The following is a 23042-nucleotide window of genomic DNA, read 5'->3' as shown; positions in this document are numbered from 1 at the left end:
CTATTTCGTCGATATTTGTAATTCTAAGAACTAATGCCGGCGCATTCTGCCCAATAAGTATTTCCAAATTTTTCTTTAAATAGCACAACAACTAGATTTTAAATTATGTAGAAAAAACAACTTTTGTTTAAATCTTTTTCATTAAACATTAAAATATTTATTTCTCTTTCATTTTTTTCGCATTTTTTCACATTCTTTTTTCATACATTTTTTTTCGAAGTACAAATCAGTTTCCAAAAAAAAATAAATTAAACAATATTATTATAAAATAAAAATACTTAATACATTTAAATAATTAAATTACAAAAAAATACAAAAAACTATAATTTAATTAAAAAATAAAATTATTTAAAAAAGAAACTTTACAATTATTTTTTTTAAATCATTACTATTGCAAATCATTTATCTTGCTCATTTATTCTTTTCATCTACTTCATGATGTTATTTTGTTGAAATTTTATAATTCTACGATTAAAACTTGGATTAAAATTGGAAAAAATATGTACTTATTTATATATTTATATTTATATTTATATTTATATATACGCATTTATTTATGTGTTTCATTTTTGTGAGAACATTATTAAAAACTACCATATCATTAGTTTTGTTTTTGTGGGATTTTTTGGAGATTTTTTTCTTTTTTATTAAAAATACACCTTGCAAAATGTATTACAATACCATATATATTCGTCCTGCACTTGTTCACAGACATTCTATATTTAACTTGTATTCTTTTTTTATATAGATTTTTTGTATTTATATTTTTTTAATTAAAATCTTATAAGAATTTTAGTTTTTTTCTATTTCAATGATTGTTTTTTTTTGTGTTTTTGTATTAATGGTGTTTTGTTGTGTGGAAAATAAAGTTAGGTTTTCTTCATTTCCCCAAAATTAGAAATCATATTCTCCTTTGTCGATTTTTTATCCGCATTGTTGTTTTTTGCCAAACAATTGGACATTTAGTAGTGAGAATTGCGGTTGTTGTTGCTGCCACTGACAACCTTGAAGTATTGCCTATCGGCACGACGAGAAGTATGATTTTTAGATTGAACATCACGCACTTTATTGGCGCGTTTAATGGCCGAACGACAAATTTCCTTACGCTCCTTTTTGGATTGGGTCTGAAAAAAAAAATGGAAAAGAAAATGTTATAAAAAAATATTTACATTTCGAAAATCTGTGGAGGGCCTTTGGTCAATAGATGTCCTTTTCCCATTGATATCGTATAAAAAGTTATCTGTCTACAGAGGGCTTGAATATCTTTATCTTGGCAATGAGGGTGAATATCTTCTGTCTATAGAAAATATGTGGAAGGTCTTCTGAAACCTTCTGTCTATAAAAGAACTGCAAAAAAATATTCTATCTATAGAAACCCTGTAAGATATCTTCAGGTCTGCTTTTAGAAGGCCTCATGATGACCACCTACCTTTAAAGGATGTTTTCTGTCTATCGGAGGACTGCTGATGTTATTCTTTCTATAGAAAACCTGTAGAAGGTCTTCAAATTATAGAATGTCTGTAGAACTTTACTCTCTAGAAGACATGTAAAAGGTCTTCTGTCTATAGAAGACCTGTAGAAGGTCTTCTGTCTATAAAAGACCTGTAGAAAGTATTCTGTCTGCATTCAAGTCTGCTTTTTGAAGGCCTCATGAAGTCCTTTAGAATGTCTTCTGCTTATAGAATATCTGTTGAAGAATTTTTGACTTTAGACGACCTGAAGAAGTCCTTCTGATTATAGAATATCTGATATTCTGTCTATAAAAGTCCGGTTGGGGGTCCTTCGTCTGTAGAAGGCCTGGAGAAGGTCTTCTGATTTTAAAGGACCTGAAGGCTTGCTCTCTTTTCTTTTAGAGGTCGTCTGTTCATAGAAAGCCTGTTGATTTTCTTCTGCTTATAGAAGACCTGAAGTAGGTCTGTGTATAGAAAACCTGAAGAAGTTTTTCTGTTTATATAAGAACTTTTTTCTATAGGAGGCTTATAAAAATCCTATGGCAGGTCTTATAACAAAAAAAAATTGAGAGAGGTATTCTGTTTATAGACCTGTATAATGTCTTCTGTCTTTAGAATGGTGTACTGAATATATATAGAAAGTGTTTTGTGTTTAGAATGGTGTGAGATCTTCTGCCTATAAAAGAAGTTTAGCAAATCTTCCTGATGTCTGTCCGTGATAGACCTATAGAAGGTATTTTTTCCATTAAGATCTGTGGACCATTGTTGGTATATGTAAGATCTTTTGAAGATTTTATTCCTAATGAATAACTCTCACGGGTCTTATATCTATAACAACCCTCTTGTATACATCTTGTCTCGTGCTAAGTCTTCTGTTTATATATTCGCTTTTCTTATTACCTTTTGTGCCGTACGAGCCATTAATTCCTGCTTCAATTGAGCAACACTTTGGCGATCCAAACGGAAACCAGCCGATGATCGCTGTTGAACAGCTTGGGAATTCTAAGATAATAAATAATTACATATTAATATCTCCAAATCTCTTTCGAACACCCGCAATCCCAATTTTCACACTTACCTTGCGTTGGGCATTCTCCTTATTGTTAGCCGACTTTCTATCCTTCTTTGTCTTCTTCACATCATCGAGATCAAATTCAATATAGCTTTCAGCTGTATCTTGAACCGATCGAATACTATGATACACCGACATGCTAAAAACAATAAAATAGAATAGGTTAGTATTACCCCATGTCAAATATTTGGAATTCTTTGTCGAATAACATTTTCATCATCTACACCATCATGTTATTTCACCCACCTTGGATGCTCAATCAATAGGTTCTCATAGGGTGAAGTTTCCATATTGATGGGTCCAATGGAGGTGAAACATGGTGGTGGTGTTACGAACCATGATTCGTCCATAGCCTTGGCATTTCCAATTCCACTCGCTGGCATGGCGGCCACCTTCACATTCTCCTGTTGGATAGCATTGGCGGCTGGCGGGACATACAGCGAACGGCTAATGCCGCCGGCATCAGCTGCCATCCCGGTATTTTTGCCATTGCGGCTTTCGTTTACTGTGCGGGAAGGGCTTAATGTTGATACGCTTAGACCGCTTGTGCGGGTATTAACGTTGTTGGAGCGGGATTTTTGCAAATGATTGCGTTGTTTTTGTGGTCTTGGTCCACTATAGAGGGAATGCGAATTGATATGTTGTTGGCGGCGCTGTTGGGCCAATGGACTGGGCGCTATGGTAGGTTGTTTGACCGATTTGACGACCTCAAGGGTTGGTTCACTTGTTTCCTTCTCGTTGTCGTTACGAGATTGGGAGACGTCCTCGTCGTCTGGAATTAGAAAATTAGAAGAAATGGTTAACAGTTTGAAATAAAAAAATATGTGTAAATGAGGTATAGAAAATTCCTATCTTTTGAAGTCCAATGGGAGATCTACTATATATGACAGACTTCTTATTATATATTATTATAACTTATGGATGACCTCTCGAAGATTTGTATGAATACCTTTTCTATTCCTTGAAGGTATTCAATCTAGAAGAACATATCGGGAGCTTTTATGTATTAAATATCTCTAGAATATAATAGAAATACTTTTCTGTCTATAGAATACCTCTTCTGCGTACTGAGAACCTTCTCCAATTTTTTGAGAAGGTCAGAGAAGGTCTTCTATAAATAGAAAATATCTTATATATATATATAAAGAAGACCTCTTCTTCTGTACAAAGGAGACCCCTTCTATCTATAGGAAACCTCTTCTATCTAAAGCAGACCTCTTCTATGTATAGAAGACCACTCCTATGTATAGAAGACCACTTCTATGTATTGAAGACCACTTCTATGTATAGAAGACCACTTCTATGTATAGAAGACCACTTCTATGTATAGAAGACCACTTCTATGTATAGAAGATCACTTCTATGTTTAGAAGACCACTTCTATGTTTAGAAGACCACTTCTATGCATAGAAGACCACTTCTATGCATAGAAGTCCTATTTTATGTATAGAAGTCCTCTTCTATGTATAGAAGACCACTTCTATGTATAGAAGACCTCTTCTATGTATAGAAGACCTCTTCTATACAATGAATATTTCTCCTATATATAGAAGTTATATTCTATATACAGAAGAACTCTTCTATATGCCGAAGACTTCTTCTATATACCGAAAGCCACTTCCAGATACAGAAGACCTATTCTATATACAGATATATATACCTCTTCTATACCGATGACCTCTTCTATATACCGAATACCACTTTTATATACCAAAGACCACTTATTTATAAGGACGTCTTCTTCTACCTACAGAGGGGGACCTCTTCTACCCTTTAATTTTTTATTTTTGTTTTTTTTCCACAGAAGAACTCTTCTATATGCCGAAGACTTCTTCTATATACCGAAAGCCACTTCTAGATACAGAAGAGCTATTCTATATACAGATGACCTCTTCTATACCGATGACCTCTTCTATATACCGAATACCACTTTTATATACCAAAGACCACTTCTTCATAAGGACGTCTTTTTCTACATACAGAAGGGGACCTCTTCTACCCTTTAATTTTTTATTTTTGTATTTTTTCCACAACTCACCTTCCTTTTCAACAATGAACCACTCGTCTTCGTCGAAATCTTCGTCACAACTATCGCTAGGCGATCCTGATGATTTTGTCAATGACTTTGTACTATCCGTCGATTTTGTGCTATTACTTCTAACTCCGCCTCCACCTTTACGCTTGTTCTGCTGACGGGTATTGTTACGTTTATTTTTGCCACGGCGTATGGCACGTGTATTATTGGTGACGCTACCACCGATTGCCGCTGCTCCCGTTACCGATGGCGTTAATGAAGTTACTTCTATGAGATTATCAACATCGACTTTGGTAACGTTCTCTTTAGTATCAACTTCGTTTGCAGTGGTTGTTGTGGTTTCACTCGGATTCGGATTAGTTGTAGTAGTATTCGAACCAAATAGATACGATGCAATACTACTCAACATTATACGAGCGAAGCGGGTAGGGCGAATGCGAGCTTTATAAAGCCTAGAAGAGCTCTAAACGTGTTTGGTTTAGCTTTTGCAAGAGGGCGGCTTATTATCACTGCTGTGTGTAGGAAGTTCCTTAAAGCTTTCGAAATAAATATTGCTTTTTGTTGAGACCAGTTTAGAAATTTCCTTCAGAAGGTGAGATTGCTTTGTAACTTCTTTTTGTTTTGCTATACAATATTTATGTCAGTCTTTTGAACTTTATGTTTCCTTGTAGCTCATCAACTGTAAATAAAAAGAGAAGACAAATAATAAATATCATGAAAAGAAAATAATATTAAAAATATATGTATTTTTGAAAAAAAAAATTGTTGTGCGCAGCAAATTGTGTAATTCGTGTGTTCTTGTATTTCGATATACAAATATTACATCACAAAATATGCCATAAATAATAATCCGTTTTTTGTTTGGCATGTCATTCAAATTCTACCTCAAACATGAGAGGCTGTCATCGTGTTATACACATGAACGTAGGCATAGTGATGTGCAGGGGTCTTAAATGTATGTATGTAATAAGGCATAACCCAGCAAAATTATTTTTTTATTTTTTAATATTTAGAATAAAAATTAACATTCATACGATATGTCATAGCGCATTCCAATTAAACTATTTTTTGTGCCTCAATGCATTTCTACAACCGATACGTGATGTGCACTCGGTTATGAAAAGTATGACTATTGGAATTTATTCCTTTTTTTGCTGGGATTACTACCTTTCCTACAGTTCTTTATTTTATTCCAACATCACGTGTGTGTGTCGGTTTGGTTGTTTTTTTTTTAATAATTTGCTTTGTGACTGTTGGAATCTCTGACGCTTTTATTTGCATATTTTGTTTCGTAATGTTTGTATGGGCACACATTTTGGCGTCACACAGTCTAGTTCGAATTTATTTATTTTTTCCAAAGACATTGTGTCACATATTTTTGAAACATATCATTACTAATAATTACCAGCATCGTGAAGTAATTAAAAATTTTAAAGGGGTCAATATTTCACATGAATATATATTAATGAGAGAAATAGGGAAGGTGAACTTTGGATTGTTACCGTCAAAGGGTTGGTGCCTATGCAAAGCCTACCAAAGTAGTTATAAAAATATTTTGTATAAAAAGTCCTGAGGACTTGTACTGAAGGCCTTCAATAGCTAATAAATAAAACATTTATTTATCTATTGAAGGCTTGATATCTATGCCAACCTACCAAAACTGCTCTAGAATATATTTTATATTTTCAGAAGCCCTGAAGAGAAGGTGGAGATTTTTAAAAATATTTTTTTCGAAGTAACAGCCAGATCTAGATTTAAAAAAATATATTTTTTCGAAGTAACAGCAATGCTTTGATTTTCAAAAATATTACTTTTTTATATCAAGACGTCGATTTTTAAAAATATATTTTTTGAAAAGTAACGACAAATATTTTTAAAAAAATATTTTTTGCAAGTAAAATATTTTTCCAATTAACAGCTTGGCGTTGGTTTTTATAAAATATATTTTTTTAAAACCAAATATTTATTATTGGGGAATGTATGGCATTGTCCGCCGAGTAGTAAGGCAGGGAAGACTATAGTTTCGGATCTCACCACTGATCCGCATCAGTTCCCTTAGTTTTTTGTTGGGATATTCTCCCCAGAAGCTATTTATTGTTTCTTTCCAAAAAAAAAAAAAAAACGTTCATTCCCAAATGTCTCCTGTGACAAATCGAAGTTCTTACGTTACCAGCGATACGACCTCAATGAGAAGTTCGTTTCGTAGGTGGCTGACATTTACAGACAACTACAATACATTTCCCAGTTCCCAAATAAGCTGCCAACACTACTGAAAATCTATTTTTCCAAGTTACTGCAAGGCGTAGATTAAAAAAAAATAATTTTTTGTAAATCAGTCCTGGTGGTTAAAGTTTTAAAATTGTTGAAATATATTGCTACTACCCCAGTTTCTTTGGTATCAGAAATGGGATTCATCAATTCCCGTTTTTGTATAGTCCCATATTTCGGTATTTTGGGCAATGTTTCTAACCAAAATGACTGTAATTTACTATTTTGTATTCTTAATTGGATTGTATTATGGTCGAGGCCAATTTTCCAACCTTAGAGTCACCTGCAATTTTATATTTCGTTTTCTCCTGGTAACAAACATATCAAAATAGTGTGGAGGGTATATCAATTTTGTCATTCCGTTTGTAACTCATCGAAATATTCATTTCCGATCCTATAAAGTATATATATATATTCTTGATCAGGGTAAAATTCTAAGACGATCTAGCCATGAACGTCCGTCCGTCTGTTGTAATCACGCTATCTTCTGAAGAAATTGAGATAGGCTGCTGAAATTTTGCATAGTGTTGTCTGCAGGCAGGTCAAGTTCGAAGGTGGAATATATCGGTCCATCGGTCCCATATAACAGTACCTCCCAATTTTCGATATTTTGGGTTTCTTGAGCGCGTTTTTCAACCGAATACGTTGAAATTTGGTACATTGAGTTCATATTGGGTACTACATGTCTCCACAAAAAATTATAAATATAGGCCCACTTTTTCTGGTTGCCCCCATATAACGGTACCTCCTAATTTTCAGTATTTTGGGGGTTTTGATCGTATTTTTCCACCGAATTGGCTGTAATTTAATATTTTGAGTTCTTAAGAGGCACTAAATGTCTCCACAAAAAATTATGATTATAGGTCAGTTTTTACGGGAATCCCCCATTAAGGGTACCCCCAATTTTCGGTATTTTGGGGTTTTTGAGCGCGTTTTTCAACCGAATTCGCTGCAATTTGGTATTTTGTAGTCGTATATGGTAATAAATCTTCCTACCAAAAATGTTTAATATTCGCCCTCTTTTTGGCGTAGTCCCCATATAAACCCCTTTTTATACCCTTCACCACAGTGTGGTACAGGGTATTATGTCTTTGTGCATATGTATGTAACAGGCAAAAGGAAACGAGATAGACCCATGTTTACTTTTGAGAATATGCATAGAATCACTTTCTGTCCGTCCGTCCGTCTGTTTGTCCATGTTAAATCGTAAAAAAAGTGCGGGTCGCATTTATTATACGAATTGGATGAAATTTGGCACAGCTCATTTATTTGGGCCAGGGACGAACCCTATTGAAATTAGGAAGAATCGGTTTAGATTTACATATATCTCCCATATATATTTTTGTCCGACTTTTAGCAAATGGGGCACTAACGAGTCAAATTTAGACCGATTGACATAAAATTTTGCAAAACCTATTGAACTTCGGATAGCCTAAAGTGTTCCAAGTTTTATTGAAATCGGTTCAAATTTAGTATAGGTCCCGTATATAAATTCGTCCGATTTTTAGCAAATTGTGCACCAAAGAATTAAAGGGTGCACTAAATAATTAACTGATGATTGTGGGTGAACTTGAGATTTTATCTCTCTATATACAGTGCTCGGTTCACATATAGACACAGATCATATATGTAAAGTAGTCCATTTTCAAAAATGCAAGATCTCTTGAATATAGCCAAAGTGGTAAAGGGTATCATATAGACGGCCCCGTCCGACTTTACTACTTTCCTTACTGGTTTACATATAAAGCGATCATAAACGATTTTCCTGGAGCAGTGTTCGGAAATTAGTTTCTTCTTAAAATATATTTTCTATTCAAAAATAGTCCGTCCGTCCGTCTGTTGTAATCACGCTATCTTCTGATTTTTTAACCGAATAGGCTGTAATTCAGTATTTTGAGTCCTTAATAGGTACCAAATCTCCCCACAAAAAATTATGAATATATGTCCATTTTTTCGGATAGCCCCCATATAAGGGTACCCCCAATTTTCGGTATTTTGGGGTTCTTGAGCGCGATTTTTAACCGAATTTGCTGCAATTTGGTATTTTGTAGTTGTTTATAGTAACAAATCTCCCTACTAAAAATTATTAATATAACCATATAACCCCCTTTTTATATTAAAATAGTTATCTGATTTGTTCCGTGTGTTGCGGTCAGGTAGTCGTTACGGGGAATAGTCAATTTTTACCCTACAAACCTATTTAAGCATTCCGCCTTCTAAAGATATTGTGATAAAAAAACTCAAACATAACGATAATGAAATATATCGGCAGGCATTTAGGCATCTCCTCAATATAGTGATACCTCCTGAAGGAACGAATTGAGATAAACGATTAAAATATTGGGTTCAAAATTGGCATGTACCGGTCATTGGTCAATATTGGTCCCCCTTTAGGCATACCCTCATATAACTTTATAATCTAAATTACAGTAGTTTAAGGATTTTATACTCTACCATGCGTTATCATTATCAGTCCACTTTTTGGATCTTACAGATTTTAGGAAAAATCCCCATTAAAAATTGCTGAAGTTTGTATTTGGTGTAGAATTATCGGTATATCGGTATATCCCCACTCTTTGGTGTGTTCCCTATATTTTCATTGCATGTATCTGTTAGTATAACTATGGTGGAGGGTATACAAAGTTCGGCCCGGCCGAACTTAACGCTTTTTCACTTGTTTATATTTAAATAGTTATCTGATTTGTTCCGCGTTTTAGGTTTGGTGCTAAGACTCTGTTGTAATCATTTCACCTGCGGAGGATATCGAGATAAAAACTAGAACGTAAGGTTCGATAATGAACTATAGCCGCAGGTTCCAGAAGGAGTGGACCGATATTCCCCATGTTCGAATTTGAACTAGGTTTGGAAGAAATAATAATATGGTCAAAGTTTGGATGAAATCTAATTTTTCTGAAACGAATTTGGTCCAAAGGAACATGGCGTCTAAAGTGTATACACCCTCATTAGCCATAAGGCTGAGGGTATAATTATCCATTAAAAATTTCTGAAATTTGTTTTATGGTTTACATAATCCGTTTTTAGAAATGTCGGTATAGGTCCACTTTTTGGTATGTTCCCTATATTTTCATTTCTAGTACCTGTCAGTATATCTATTATATCTTTCACTTGTTTTCTGTTTGTTTCTGTTTCTCTTGTTTTCTGTTTGGTTTAGTTTTTGCTATGTTCCCTATATTTTCATTTCTAGTACCAGTCATTATATCTATGGTGGAGGGTATCCATAGTTCGGCCCGGCCGACTCACTTGTTTTCTGTTATCCTAGTAAAGCTTGGTTTTGTTTTTAAGAATAAAAAAACAACTATTCTTTATTTGATGATCTCAGATCATGTATGTATATTTTTTTCATTTTGGCTACAAACATATAAAATAATGTCACCTTCATTTAATCACATATATAGGAAAAAACAAAGAAACAATAACAACAACTGTGGCAAAAAATAAAGTGAAATTTGTTTTCATTTGAAATTAATGACCGCAGTCGCTGCTGCAGTTTTTCGCTTGAATATGTGGAGAATCAAAATTTGTTTGTATAGAAAATAAATTATATATTTAGAAATAGTGTATTTCTACGAGGGTAATACACAATTTCGGGAACAGGGAAAATAAAATTTTTATATAAACCAAAATACCTACAGAAGGTATTTCATCTACATCAATAAGATATTGGTATATTCTTTATATAAGATGTTTATAGATATATGTAGGTATAATCTTAGGTATGTAAGACGTACAATAATCTTTGAACTCTCGAAGAGGCGTTTAAGTTATAGAGGGACTGCAGGGATTTTTTATACACGCCCTTTAGAGGATTAGCTTGCGAGATCTGATATCTGAACAGATATTCTATATATAAAGGATTAATAATTAAACTTCTATCTATAGAAAACTTATGTCAGTCGAAAACAAATTTCCATCAACTACTATTTGTTTACAATATGGGTCATTGCATTTTTGAAAAACAAAAACCAACAAAAGATGCCATAAGCAAAGACAATACGAATAATGTAAAACTAAAGCAAAGATACACACATAAAAAATACAATTCGCATAGAAATGCATGCCACACAATGGAAAAGTGCAGCAGCACTGGGTGCATGCAATTGCAATGCAATCACATCCCCAGAATTGGAGTCAAAAACGTGATTGAACAAAGGTAATTATAGTAGCAAAAAAAGCCAAAAGAGAATCAGAAAAACACAGAAGAAGCAATGGAAAAATCCGAAAAACTATTTCAAAGTATCCATAGCAGCTGTATGGCAAGCAATGCTGCTGCGATACAATTGATAATAAAGACAACAATGGAAAACAATAGTCGATGCTATTTTATGCAGTAGCATGGCAACACTAACGATGTGCAGTTGAGTTAAAACATATGGCAATGGCAGAGTTGAAAGATAGGTTTTTTTGGCGGGAAACTTGTAGCTAACTAAATGCTAAAAGGCATTTAAGATTTTTTCTTCAAAAGACATCAGCCTGCACAGACATCATTATCAACAGCATGACTATTTTACAATTGAACCGACCGACCGAACGACATACGAACGAACTAGCGAACGATGTGTGTCAATTGCCTGGCATGCTTTGGCAATAATCATAAATTTGCGATCAATGCACTGAGATAGCTATGAATAGCCCATAACCGAACCCATATTCATGCTACATGGCTACAATTTTGTTAAAAGAACATTGAAATTCTTCTTCGTCTTTTTGTTTATGTCTCTTAGTTTCTATTTGGCTACTGTATTTGACAATTTTTATTACAAAATGCAAACATAAATTTAAATGAACAAAACAAAAACCATCTCTTGATCTGTATATACGGGTTAAATCAATGCCAAATAAACACTGAACTTTCCCCCATTACAATAAATGACAGAAAAATACAAAAACAACAAAATCAGGCATCAATTGTTGTTGAACTTTGCTAATTTGCCATAAATCGTTTCATGTTCTTTGTTTTGTTTTGTGAAAAAAATATTCCCTCTATTGTTATTTTGATCGGCAGCCGCAGCAGACGACCACTAACATGATGGTCACACGTGATCTTTGAATGATCACAAAGTGAGCAGTGTAGTAAAACTAAACATCAACATCGACAAAAAATCGCACATGAAAGCAACAGACCGCATTCATTTGTCCATCCATCCCAACCCAACTAGGCCATTTGCCCCGATATACGTATCTAGAACGAATAACAAATTCATGTCAAATAAAAAAATTAAGAGAGAGAGAGAGAGAGCGATAAACTAAAACGCCACACAAAGTGATCGGTGAATTTGTAGGGTGTTCCGCATGAAAATTAAAATTGAAAATACGCATTAATTTTAATAAATATTTTAATCGAAAATCCTGAAGACAAAAAACTGCTATGGGTTTTAATAGTTTGAACAGAAGGTTTCCTATAAAAAAAAAGGATTTTTTTTAATTTCTATAAATATCCTTACTATAATAATTTTACTTTATATAGCAGATCGAAACTTAACACACAAGCTTTGGTAGGGACAGATGTTTAAAGGTACGAAAATCCCTATAAAATCCCCTCTATTTTTAACCTCTGAAAATTCAAAATGACTTCTTATATGGGAAATGTCGGGAAAGTGAAAAAAGGCTATTAAAAACCAGTAAGGAAAGTAGTAAAGTCGGACGGGGCCGACTATATGATACCCTTCACCACTTTGGGTATATTCAACAGATGAATCCTAACAGACGTCGCATTTTTAAAGGACCAGTAACATGAAATTGGATCAACAAACATGCCATTCTGCAACCGATACTAATTTTTCATTTGGCCAACACACAAGCTATATCTAAATCTGAACCGATTTCAGGAAACTTAACACACATCATTCTAGACCTAATTCATTACGCTGTCCAAAATATCGTGCAATCCGAAAGATATTAAGGGGCTTTGGTACAACATTTACATTAAATCGGACGAAAATATATATGGGAGCTATATCTAAATCTGAACAGATTTTCAGCAAACTTAACACACATCATTCTAGACATAATTCATTATGCTGTGCCAAGTTTCGTGCAAATCGAAAGATATATAGGGACTTTGATGCACTATTTACATTAAATCGGGCGAAAATATATATAAATCTGAACCGATTTTCAGGAAACTTAACACACATCATTCATTACGCTATGCCAAAGTTCGTCGAATCGAATGATATATAGGGACTTCGGTGCACCATTTACATCAAATCGGATAAAAATATATATTTGAGCTATATCTAAATCTGAACCGATTTTTCCCAATTTCAATATGAAATTGGATCAATAAACATGCCATTCTGCAACCGATACTAAATTTTTCATTTGGTCAGATATAGAGCTATATCAAAATCTGAACCGATTTTAACGAAACTTAACACACATCATTCTAGGTCTAATTCATTAAGCTGTGTCAAATTATGCACAAAGCAAATACCCTGTACCACAGTGTATATAGGGTATTTGGTGCACCAAAACCTTTAAAATAACAAAAATATATATGGGAGCTATATCCAAATCTGAACCGATTTCAGGAAACTTGACACTTCGATAGAAAAGTGCAAAAGGGCAAAATGTCGAAAATATGGACATTTATTGAAATTTGTTCCGTCAAAATGCTTTAATCATCTGAAACGTTAATGAACGCAATTAGAACCATAAAAATACCTTAAACTGAGCGTGATATTTAAATGGGGACATGTCAAAACATTGAGAGACGCCATTTTATACTAAATCTGGTGCGCTGTGCAAAATTTCGTGATAGAAAATCATTTAAATAGAACTCGTTGTGCTATCCTGATGACCAAAAACGAATATTTATTTTTTTCATTTTTTTAGTTAAATACGGAAGTAAATGCTAAGCATAATTCTTTTAATCTATATTTTAATCTTTGGAAAACAGAAGGAAATCGTTTCAAATTTATCTATGCTAATCTACTGACTTCAATCGACATTATACATTTTATTTCCAATATACATTTCTGTTCCTAAACTTCAACAAATGTCGGTTATTTTAAAAAGAACACGTTGTGCTATCCTGATGACCAAAAAACAATAGTTATTTTAAAAAGAACTCGTTGTGCTATCCCGGTGGCCAAAAACGAATATTCATTTGAATTATTGTTTAAAACAAATATCTGGAAATATTTCAGTTAAGCCACGCTTATTTTTATCCTTATTTTAGTTTACAGAAAACAGACAGAAGTCATTTCAAAATCATCTACGACGCTATTCTACTGACTTCAATGCACATAACATCTTTTATTTTTTTTAAATATATTTAAAATACAACTTCAAGAAATTTCATTTAATTCAAAAAGAACTCATTGTGCTATCCTGATGACCAAAAACGAATATTTATTTTTTTAACAAATATTTGGAAATATTAAACATACAACTTCAAGAAATTTCATTTAATCCTTATTTATGTTTATAGAAAACAGACAGAAATCATTTAAAAATTATCAACGCTATTCTTCTGATTTCAATGCATAAATTGTAGTTATTTTATAAATAACTCGTTGTGCTATCCTGATGACCAAAAATGAATATTTTTTTTTTAACAAATAGTTGGAAATGTTACAAAACAGAAATGTCACAGAAAACAGACGGAAATCATTATCATATTCTACTGATTTCAATGCATAAATTGTAGTTATTTTATAAATAACTCGTTGTGCTATCCTGATGACCAAAAATGAATATTTTTTTTAACAAATAGTTGGAAATGTTACAATTAAGCATGGAATTAATTGCTAAACTTATTTAGCCTATAGAAAACAGACATATATAATTTCCAAAATATCTACGCTATTCTACTGACCTCAATGCACATAGCACATCTTATGTATATAAGTAATTTCTGTTTCTAAAAATTCAAAAAATTTCATTAATTTTATAGAAATTCTGTGGTTCCTGTAAACTGATAATTGTATACAATTGTTCTAACGGTATTTATTAGCGGATATTAAATGATTTTTTTAATATATGGAAGTTGATTAATAAATTAAAATTAAATCGATCAAACAAAAAACAACTTATTTAAATTTCACAATTAATCTTCTATAACTTTTTTGTTAAATGGATAATGAAATTTGTACCCTGTAAATAATTTCATATTCACACCAAATAATTATAATTGTTATTTATGATGTTTGTTCGTTGGAGCAATAAAATTCAAAATTCACCATATTATATGGTGGTCTAAATCGCATTATTGCCAATGACGGTTATGTGTTTTGAATTTTAATTAAGCTTTTGTTTTAATTAATTATACACGAAGCTGATCACCTTTAATAATAAACAATTGTTTGGTCATACGAAACGAGTTGGATTTATTTTTTTAATTATTGTTTTTGTTTTTTTTTCTTTATTTTCAATTCTATAATTGAGTGTTATTTTGCAATTGATTATTGAAAAGAAAAACAATAAATAATAACGAAACACACATCAAATGACTTAAGATATTCTTTATCAATACTAAGAATTATAAAAAATTGTTTGCAAAAAAAACAACAACAACCACAACAAATTATAAACTGTGTTACCCCACATATTGAACAAATGCTATTAAGAAAATTAAGTATTAATGGTAGATAAACTCAACAACGTATACGAGTTTAGAACTTTTGTGTGTATGTAATTTGGCACCCCATTGTTTTTTTTTTTTTTTTTTTTTAATTTCTGAGTCATGGACTCCATTTTTATATTCTTCATTACAACATTTTCTTTGTCTTGTTTTGCAAACAAATTTAGAAAATTACGAATTACACAACTTACGTTTGAATGTCACGATAATAATCTATTAGTTGTTAACTCAGCAAAAATTTGGACTTACCTAAAAAGAGAAACACAAAAAAGGAGAACAAAATTAGAAATGTGTTAATAAAAAAGAAGCTTTTGAAATCCAAAAAAATGTTTGCTATATTAAATTTCATTGTTGTGTGTTTTTTGTACAATTAGAATGCCAGACATTATGGCGAGACACATATTTGTAGTTAAGTTTTTTTTGCAAATATTTCACATTGCAGTGTTTTTCTATACATCACTTAATAGGGAGACATTATTTGCTTTTGTTTTTTTTTCACAATTTTATTAATTTATAAATATACAGTAGATTGATAAGAGCAAACAAAGGTTTTTTTTATTTTTTTTATAGAATTGGTGTATGAATGTCAATTAAATGTTGATATATCAAGAGATTCTAGAGTTTGCGAATGTCTAGATATGAAATATCTGAATTGTCAATTGGATAACTTTCATACCCTGAGAGTTATCCAAGAGTTCGTAACAGAAATAATAATTTGTCCCGGAACCACCTTTGGGTAGACTTGTGGTAATTTTGAACCGAACTTATCATACCCTTTACCGTGGTATAGAGGTTAGAACAAAATAATGAAATACTGTTAAAATTATTACATACTGAGAGAATTCGATGCTGGTTACCAACAATAAAAAAATTCGGTCGATTTCTTCAAGCAATTGCGGTTCCACGATTTTTTCGTATTTGAGGATTTATGACACACATACAGATTTAAGGCAACCGAATGGACCGTAATTTGGTATTTTCGATTTAATAGGGTAGCAAATTTCCCTACCGAAAATTATCAAAATTTAGTCTATTCTGAGACTTATAGTAAAACTGAATGGCGAACATTTCTGTAGAATATTCTGAGCAGCTTTAACCCCGTTTTGAATGAGTTTCCTGGAAAAAGGAAGCGAAAAGACCCCTTTAATGAGTCGGTTGAGGGTTAAAGTTGCATACCAAAATATTCCTCGATATTTTGTCAGTAATATTGCCGAAGACACTATATACCTAAAATGCAAGGATTTCAAGGGGAATATTTCCCTTCTTCTGTTTTTAGCCCCTCTTTCATAATCTGTTGGAATTTCTCGGTAATTATTTTTTGTGTTGCACAGTGTTATGATAGTTTAGTTTCCGATCTATTCTAGCAGGATAAAAAATTGGCGAAAATTGGAAATAGCCCCTATATACAAGACCCCAATTTCAGAATTTTTGAAAGTTTTGGACACATTTTTTAATCAATATTATACCCTTCACCATAAGGTAGAGTGCCTATTAAATTTGTCGTTCCGTTTGCAACACCTCGAAATATTGACCGGAGACCCCACAAAGTGTATACATTGTTGATCAAAATAAAATTCAATGTCGATTAACGCATGTGGGTCTGTTGAAATCACGTAAGAGATTGCAATATTTAAGAAGTTTTGCTCAGACATTGCTAGTACGCCTAGGATGTTTGATACTGCAAATGGCATATATCGGACGTTTTAGTGTAACCCCTATATAATGGTACACCAATACCACCCCCCCCCCACCCAATAAATTCGGTATTTTGGCGATTTTGTACACGTTTTCTTTCAGAATTGCATGTAATTCATTTTTCTCGTTTTATAGCCCACAACCGTACCAAAAATTATTAATAGTAATCTAAGTTTCAGGGTTGCCCCCATATAACGTATCCCCTTAATATTCGGTATTTTGGGGTTTTTAGCCAGATTTTGTTACCGAATTGGCCAGTAATTTAGTATTTTGGGTTATCGTTGCGTAGCACAATACCGTACCATTATTAACATTGACCCAATTGTCAGGGTAGCCCCCCATATAACGGTACCTGCCAATAATCCCCCAATATTCGGTATTTTGTGGATTCCGCTGTAATTTGGAATTTTGTCCGTTTTATCCGTAACAAAAAATGTAAATGTTGACCCAATTTTCAGTTACCCCCATATAACGGTACCTCCCAATATTCCGTTTTTTTTTTTTTAGATTTTGGACAAATTTTCCACCGAATTGAGTATAATTTGGTATATTGAGCTCTCATTGGGTAGCCGTATCAAATATTATTAACACGTTGACGGACAGTAGAAACAAGTGAAATTCGAAAACATGACACTAGGCTTCTACTTGTACGCTGGTAAATGCACATTTGTGCTGCTACAGCCGTCATGTCACATAGTGAACTTGAACTTGACCGCTATAGACGCAACTGTCCGTCAACGTGTTAATATTGACCCATGTTTCAGGGTTTCCCCCATTTAACGTTAATTTCCAATATTCGTTATTTTGGAAATTTTAGTCAGATTTCCAAACCGATTTGGCTGTAATTTGTTATTTTATATTCTCATTGGCTTTCTAATCTCACTACCCAAAAAATATCAATGTTGATCTCCATTTTATTATAGTCGCATATAACAGTTGCCCCACTATTACATATTTTGAGAATTTCAGTAATATTTTTCTCACGTATTTTTCGGGTTCTATCATAACATTGTCCTATCATAACATAAGTTTTCACCTGGGAGCCCCTATTAATTTTAGATATTTTAATTTTCATCCTCATGGTTGAGGGTATTAACAGTTCGCCCGGGTAGAATTTAACATAGTTTTTACTTTTTTTGACTGCAGTGTAGTACAGCTCCATTTTGGGTCTAACTGTATTTAATCTACATACTTGTCAGCATACCTTTGGTGGAGGGTATTATGGTTCGACCCGCCTATTTTCACTTTTTTGACTTCAAGCTACAATCAGGTTATTATTCTTCAAATTTATTTTATTTCGTAATACCATTACCCTATATTCAGGCAATTCGCCGTAATAACATATCATTTTAGTTGACATGACATTTCCGCAACCACAAACCTCACCCCCCAGAGACATATTATCAACAGAGAACAGAGCAAACAATCAAATATGTTTCTTTTCATTTGTTTGTTTATGTTTTGGCATCTGCAGTAAACTGTGGGAAGCAAAAATTATTCTAATAAAATTCAAATAAAATCTTAAAACCTAAATTTTATTGGCATAAAAATTCTTCCTATAGAATCGCTTCTCATTGGATAACGTTCCCAAATAGAGTTCGAAAAACTCTCAGCCATTAAACGGCTCTTAATGTCGTTATCATAGAGGTCCATTATGACTTCAAAACAATTAAAATAATAAAAGTGTCATTATTCGTATCTTCCATTTTCTGATTAGAGTACAATTCTATGTTGATTTTCACAGGCCTACCGGTCTAAATCTGAAATATGTTAATACTCCTAGGGTAGCATTGCCGTTCATATATCCCCCATAGTCATACATAATATTAAGTCTATTGTTTATTACACAAATTTTGCACCTCACTGTATTGTATATTTATTAATGTATATGCACCTGTATCCCAACAAAATGTTATTTGCTATTTGTCCTATTCCTTTGTTTGTTTTTTTTTTCGAATGACATTTTGCCTTTGGCGGATTGTGATCGCTTGGTTGGCTTTCTTCTTCTTCTTGTTATTATTATATGTTTTTGTTTTTGCATTTGTTTGTTACTGCTGTTGCCATTCAAATTGTGTTTTGGTTGGCATTTTAAAGACAACAACAGCAGCACCGACAGTCAGAATTCATTAAAATTATGTAATATCATAAAGAGCAGTAGCAGCAACAACAACGACCAGCAGAATGATAAATTAATACCATAAAAGCAAGATTTTTATTTTTGGGATTTAAAAGAAGAAAAAGTGTGCTGTCAATTTAGCTGAATGCAAGTGTTAATTTGTGTAATTGTGTGTATGTGTACGTATACGTGTAGATATGTGTGTAATTCTCGGACCATATTCTTTCTAATGCTTACGTCAATATTAACCTTGAAATAAAAGTAGAGACCATTCACAATATATATACACGATGACTACCACCAACAGCAGCAGCAATAAAACATTTAAGCCAAAATAAGAAGAATCTCATTCTCTATTTGCAGGCAGCCAAACTGCCTGCCATCCCTCTTATCTTCCTTGTTGGCCTGGCTGGTTGAATGCTCGAATGCATATACTAGAATATATCATTGTGGGTGTGTCAGTGTGAGTTGGTTTATGGTGCTTTATTTTCATGGGGATATTTTTTGCTGTTATTATTTTCAATGAACAATTTCTAATATATAAAATTATTATAATAAACAATCAGACCCGAACACCTTTGCCACAATTCGAAAGACATTTTCACATCATTTACCACCAACCGCCATGGTACATATAGTCAAACAACAACAACACTAAACAAAGGTTTTAGAGTTCTTTTCCGTTCAAACTAAAAATAATTTGTTGTCATTGGCAACAAAATAAACAACCACAGTTGTTGTTGTTGCTGTTGGGCTTTCTTCCTCGGTTCCCTGTTTTTCTTTTTTTTCTGGTGTAATTCATTGGACCATGAATTCTCTCGGCTAGCTACAACAGGTTTGTAAATGGTTGTTTAATTTATACTGATATGTAGGTATGTATGTAAATGTGTACAAAGCGTACCCCTTATTTACACTTGTGTTGTAATTAGTTTTGTTATCAACCTCTTTAGCCTGAAATTTTGATAACTTTTAAGAAGCAAATATCAACTTATAGATTTATATTGAAAATCTTTTTATAGATTATGCGGGAGAAAATGGTGCTGGTGTTTTTTTTAATTCTTAACATGAAATTTTGATAACGTTTATCACATAATCCAGTAGTTACTATAAATTTCTTTGATAAATATATTCTTAATATTTATACTCTACACAAATATGTTGTCAGGGTATTATAGCTTTGTGCAGCCCCAAAAGTTTGTAACGCCACGAAATATTGGTTCTGGTGGGTCACCTTTCAGCATACCGATCGTCATATCTCGACTAGCTGAGTCGATCTAGACATGTGTGTCCGACCGTCCGTCCGTCTATCCATTATAATTTGTAAACACGATACAGGCCACAGTTATGGACCAATCTTCACGACATTTTGCATGTAGGATGGGTTTTGGTCAATGCAGACCCCTATTGTCTTTGGTAAAGATCGGTTAATATTTAGGGAGCGAAATGGACCAAATACTTAATTTTTGTCCGTTTTTCTGGTCGCTCCAGAGGCCGCAATTATGGCCCGAACTTCACGAAATTTTGCATGGAGACCGGGATCGGGCTAAGGAATAAGCATGCCTGTTTTTGTAAAGATTGGTCATTATTTAGCGGGTCAAATTGACCCTGACTTTTGTGTGAAAAATTACAAAATTTGTATTCTATGGCGTAAATATTTGCCTCTGATGGAAATATATCCGAGAAGTTGATAGTATATCGAAGAGGAGTGATTGACCTTTAAATTAATACCAATTATATGGTCGTATGTACTTAGATGTAAGAGTTACACTTAAATATTTACAGGTGCTTACGTACTCAGATTTTATTTAGTAACCCATTTTCACACTAGAGGGCGGAAATATAGCGCTGATCGCATTGCAATTTTCCATGAGGTTCCAGTTATGGTCAAGGACAACATCTATAATTTTCGGTGATGATCAGATAATAATTTTGGAATCAAGTGGACCGAAAACTTAATTTTTGCTGTTAATAACTAATCGGGCAAGAGGGTGCAATTATCACGAAATATTGTCCAGGCTATTGAGGGAATCGTTATATGGGGGCTACCCTGAAACTTGGGTCAATTTTAATAATTTTTGGTACGGTTGTGTGTTATACAATGAGAAACCAAAATACCAAATTACAGCCAATTCGGTTGGAAAACCTATCTAAATTTTCCCATAATACCGAATATATGGGGGAGGATATCGTTATATGGGGGCTACCCTGAAACTTGGTTCAATATTAATAAATTTTGGTACGTATATGTGTGAGAAGCAAATTCGATTGGAAAACCTGTCTAAAATTCCCGCACTGCTGAATTTTGAGTGTACCGTTATATAGGGGCTACCCTGCAACTTTTGTCAATATTAATAATTTTTGGATATGTGTTATTCAATGGTAAAAAAAACCGATCAAAAATACCGAATATTGTGGGATACCGTAAACCGATATATGCCATTTGCAATACCAAACATTCTAGGAGTACTAACAATATATGTTCAAAACTTCCGAGCTCTATTCTAAATATTGCGAAATTTATTGTGATTTCAAAAGACAGCATGTCCGTCTAGAATTTTATTCTGATTAAGAATATATACTTTGTGGGGTCTTCGGTGAATATTTCAAGGTGTTGCAAACGGAATCATAAATGTATTCCACCTTATGGTGTTGGGTATAAAAAAACACCTAACCTCATTCGTTACCCCCATATATCAAATCGTGGACCCACACTTAAATTGTCTGTTTACAGTTTTTTATCCTCTATATGCTTTATATCATTTTTGGACCATGAACTTATTTAAGATAGAGTGGCACCTTTATATAAGAATATCCCAAGACATAATAGGGGGAATTCAATTTTTCCGAATAAATTGATCCGTAAAATATTTAGCCAAGGTGGCTTAAAAATTTTTTCCTTAATTTAATATATGACCAGTTACCATAAATAAAGAGGAAATAAAGTTCGATCGCGCCGTTCTTGTTATACTATTTATTATTGGTCCAAACCGAACATAATAATACCTCTCCATTCTGGATAAATGTGTAACTTAGAACCGTTGAAAAAGACAGACAACGAATATCTCTAATCAAAAATGTATATGTACTGCAATATGAAGGCTATATTAAATAGTGAGGCATGTATCCATAAAACACCATTTTTTTGGCGAGGTAACTACGTACTTTCAAATGCAAAATTCTACATGGGTCCTATGTAGGGATAAGTAAATCGACTTTCGACTAATCGATTAATCGACTTTTTGTATTGAAAAAACTAAAAGTCGAAGTCGACTTTTGACCTTCGAGAAAATCGCAAAGTCGACTTTTCAAGATCGATTTTCTTCATAAATTCTTGGTTTATTATCACAAAGCCGAAATTGTCACAAAATTAAACATTCCAGAACTTTTTTCATCTATCGACAACAATTCTTATAAAAAATTAAATTTTTAGTCGATTTTGCTTTAGTTGGTAAAAGTCGAAAATCGATTTGAACAGGTTTTACAAAGTCGAAAGATAGAAAAGTCGAATTTTTAGTCAAAGGAAAAAATCGAAAAGTCTACAAATCGACTTAGACGACTTGGAGATATTTATTATTATTAGTTTTTAATTTCATATTTATTTATTTTATTTTTTTAAAAAATGATGAAAAACCTTTTTTAGTTCGAAAAAAGTATCTTCAGATGTATTGCCTTTATTTCAAGTATAACACTTGTTGTCTTCAATTTCTATTATATTTTTGCATGCTACAAAAATATTAAAAAAAATACTTTATTTGTTCCAGAGCATACTAGAATTGAATAGTTTTTTTTTTCAAAATAAA

At 32.9% G+C, this 23042-nt stretch overlaps 1 protein-coding gene across 1 annotated transcript; it reads right to left on the bottom strand.

Annotated features, from left to right (window-relative positions):
• Nucleotides 1-937: 937 nt before the first annotated feature.
• LOC133323453 (uncharacterized) lies at nucleotides 938-4967 on the bottom strand. Its single transcript, XM_061532378.1, has 5 exons — nucleotides 4562-4967; nucleotides 2770-3295; nucleotides 2530-2662; nucleotides 2352-2453; nucleotides 938-1124 (listed from the first exon to the last, which is right to left on the bottom strand). The coding sequence occupies exons 1-5, from the start codon at nucleotides 4965-4967 to the stop codon at nucleotides 963-965; spliced, it is 1329 nt and encodes a 442-aa protein (XP_061388362.1). The 3' UTR covers nucleotides 938-962.
• Nucleotides 4968-23042: the final 18075 nt, after the last annotated feature.

The sequence above is a fragment of the Musca vetustissima genome, unplaced genomic scaffold, assembly GCF_032173495.1.
Source record: "Musca vetustissima isolate MV318-11 ecotype Yass unplaced genomic scaffold, APGP_CSIRO_Mvet_v1 utg22094, whole genome shotgun sequence".
Lineage (NCBI taxonomy): Eukaryota > Metazoa > Arthropoda > Insecta > Diptera > Muscidae > Musca > Musca vetustissima.
This window is presented reverse-complemented; position numbering and strand designations above follow the sequence as displayed.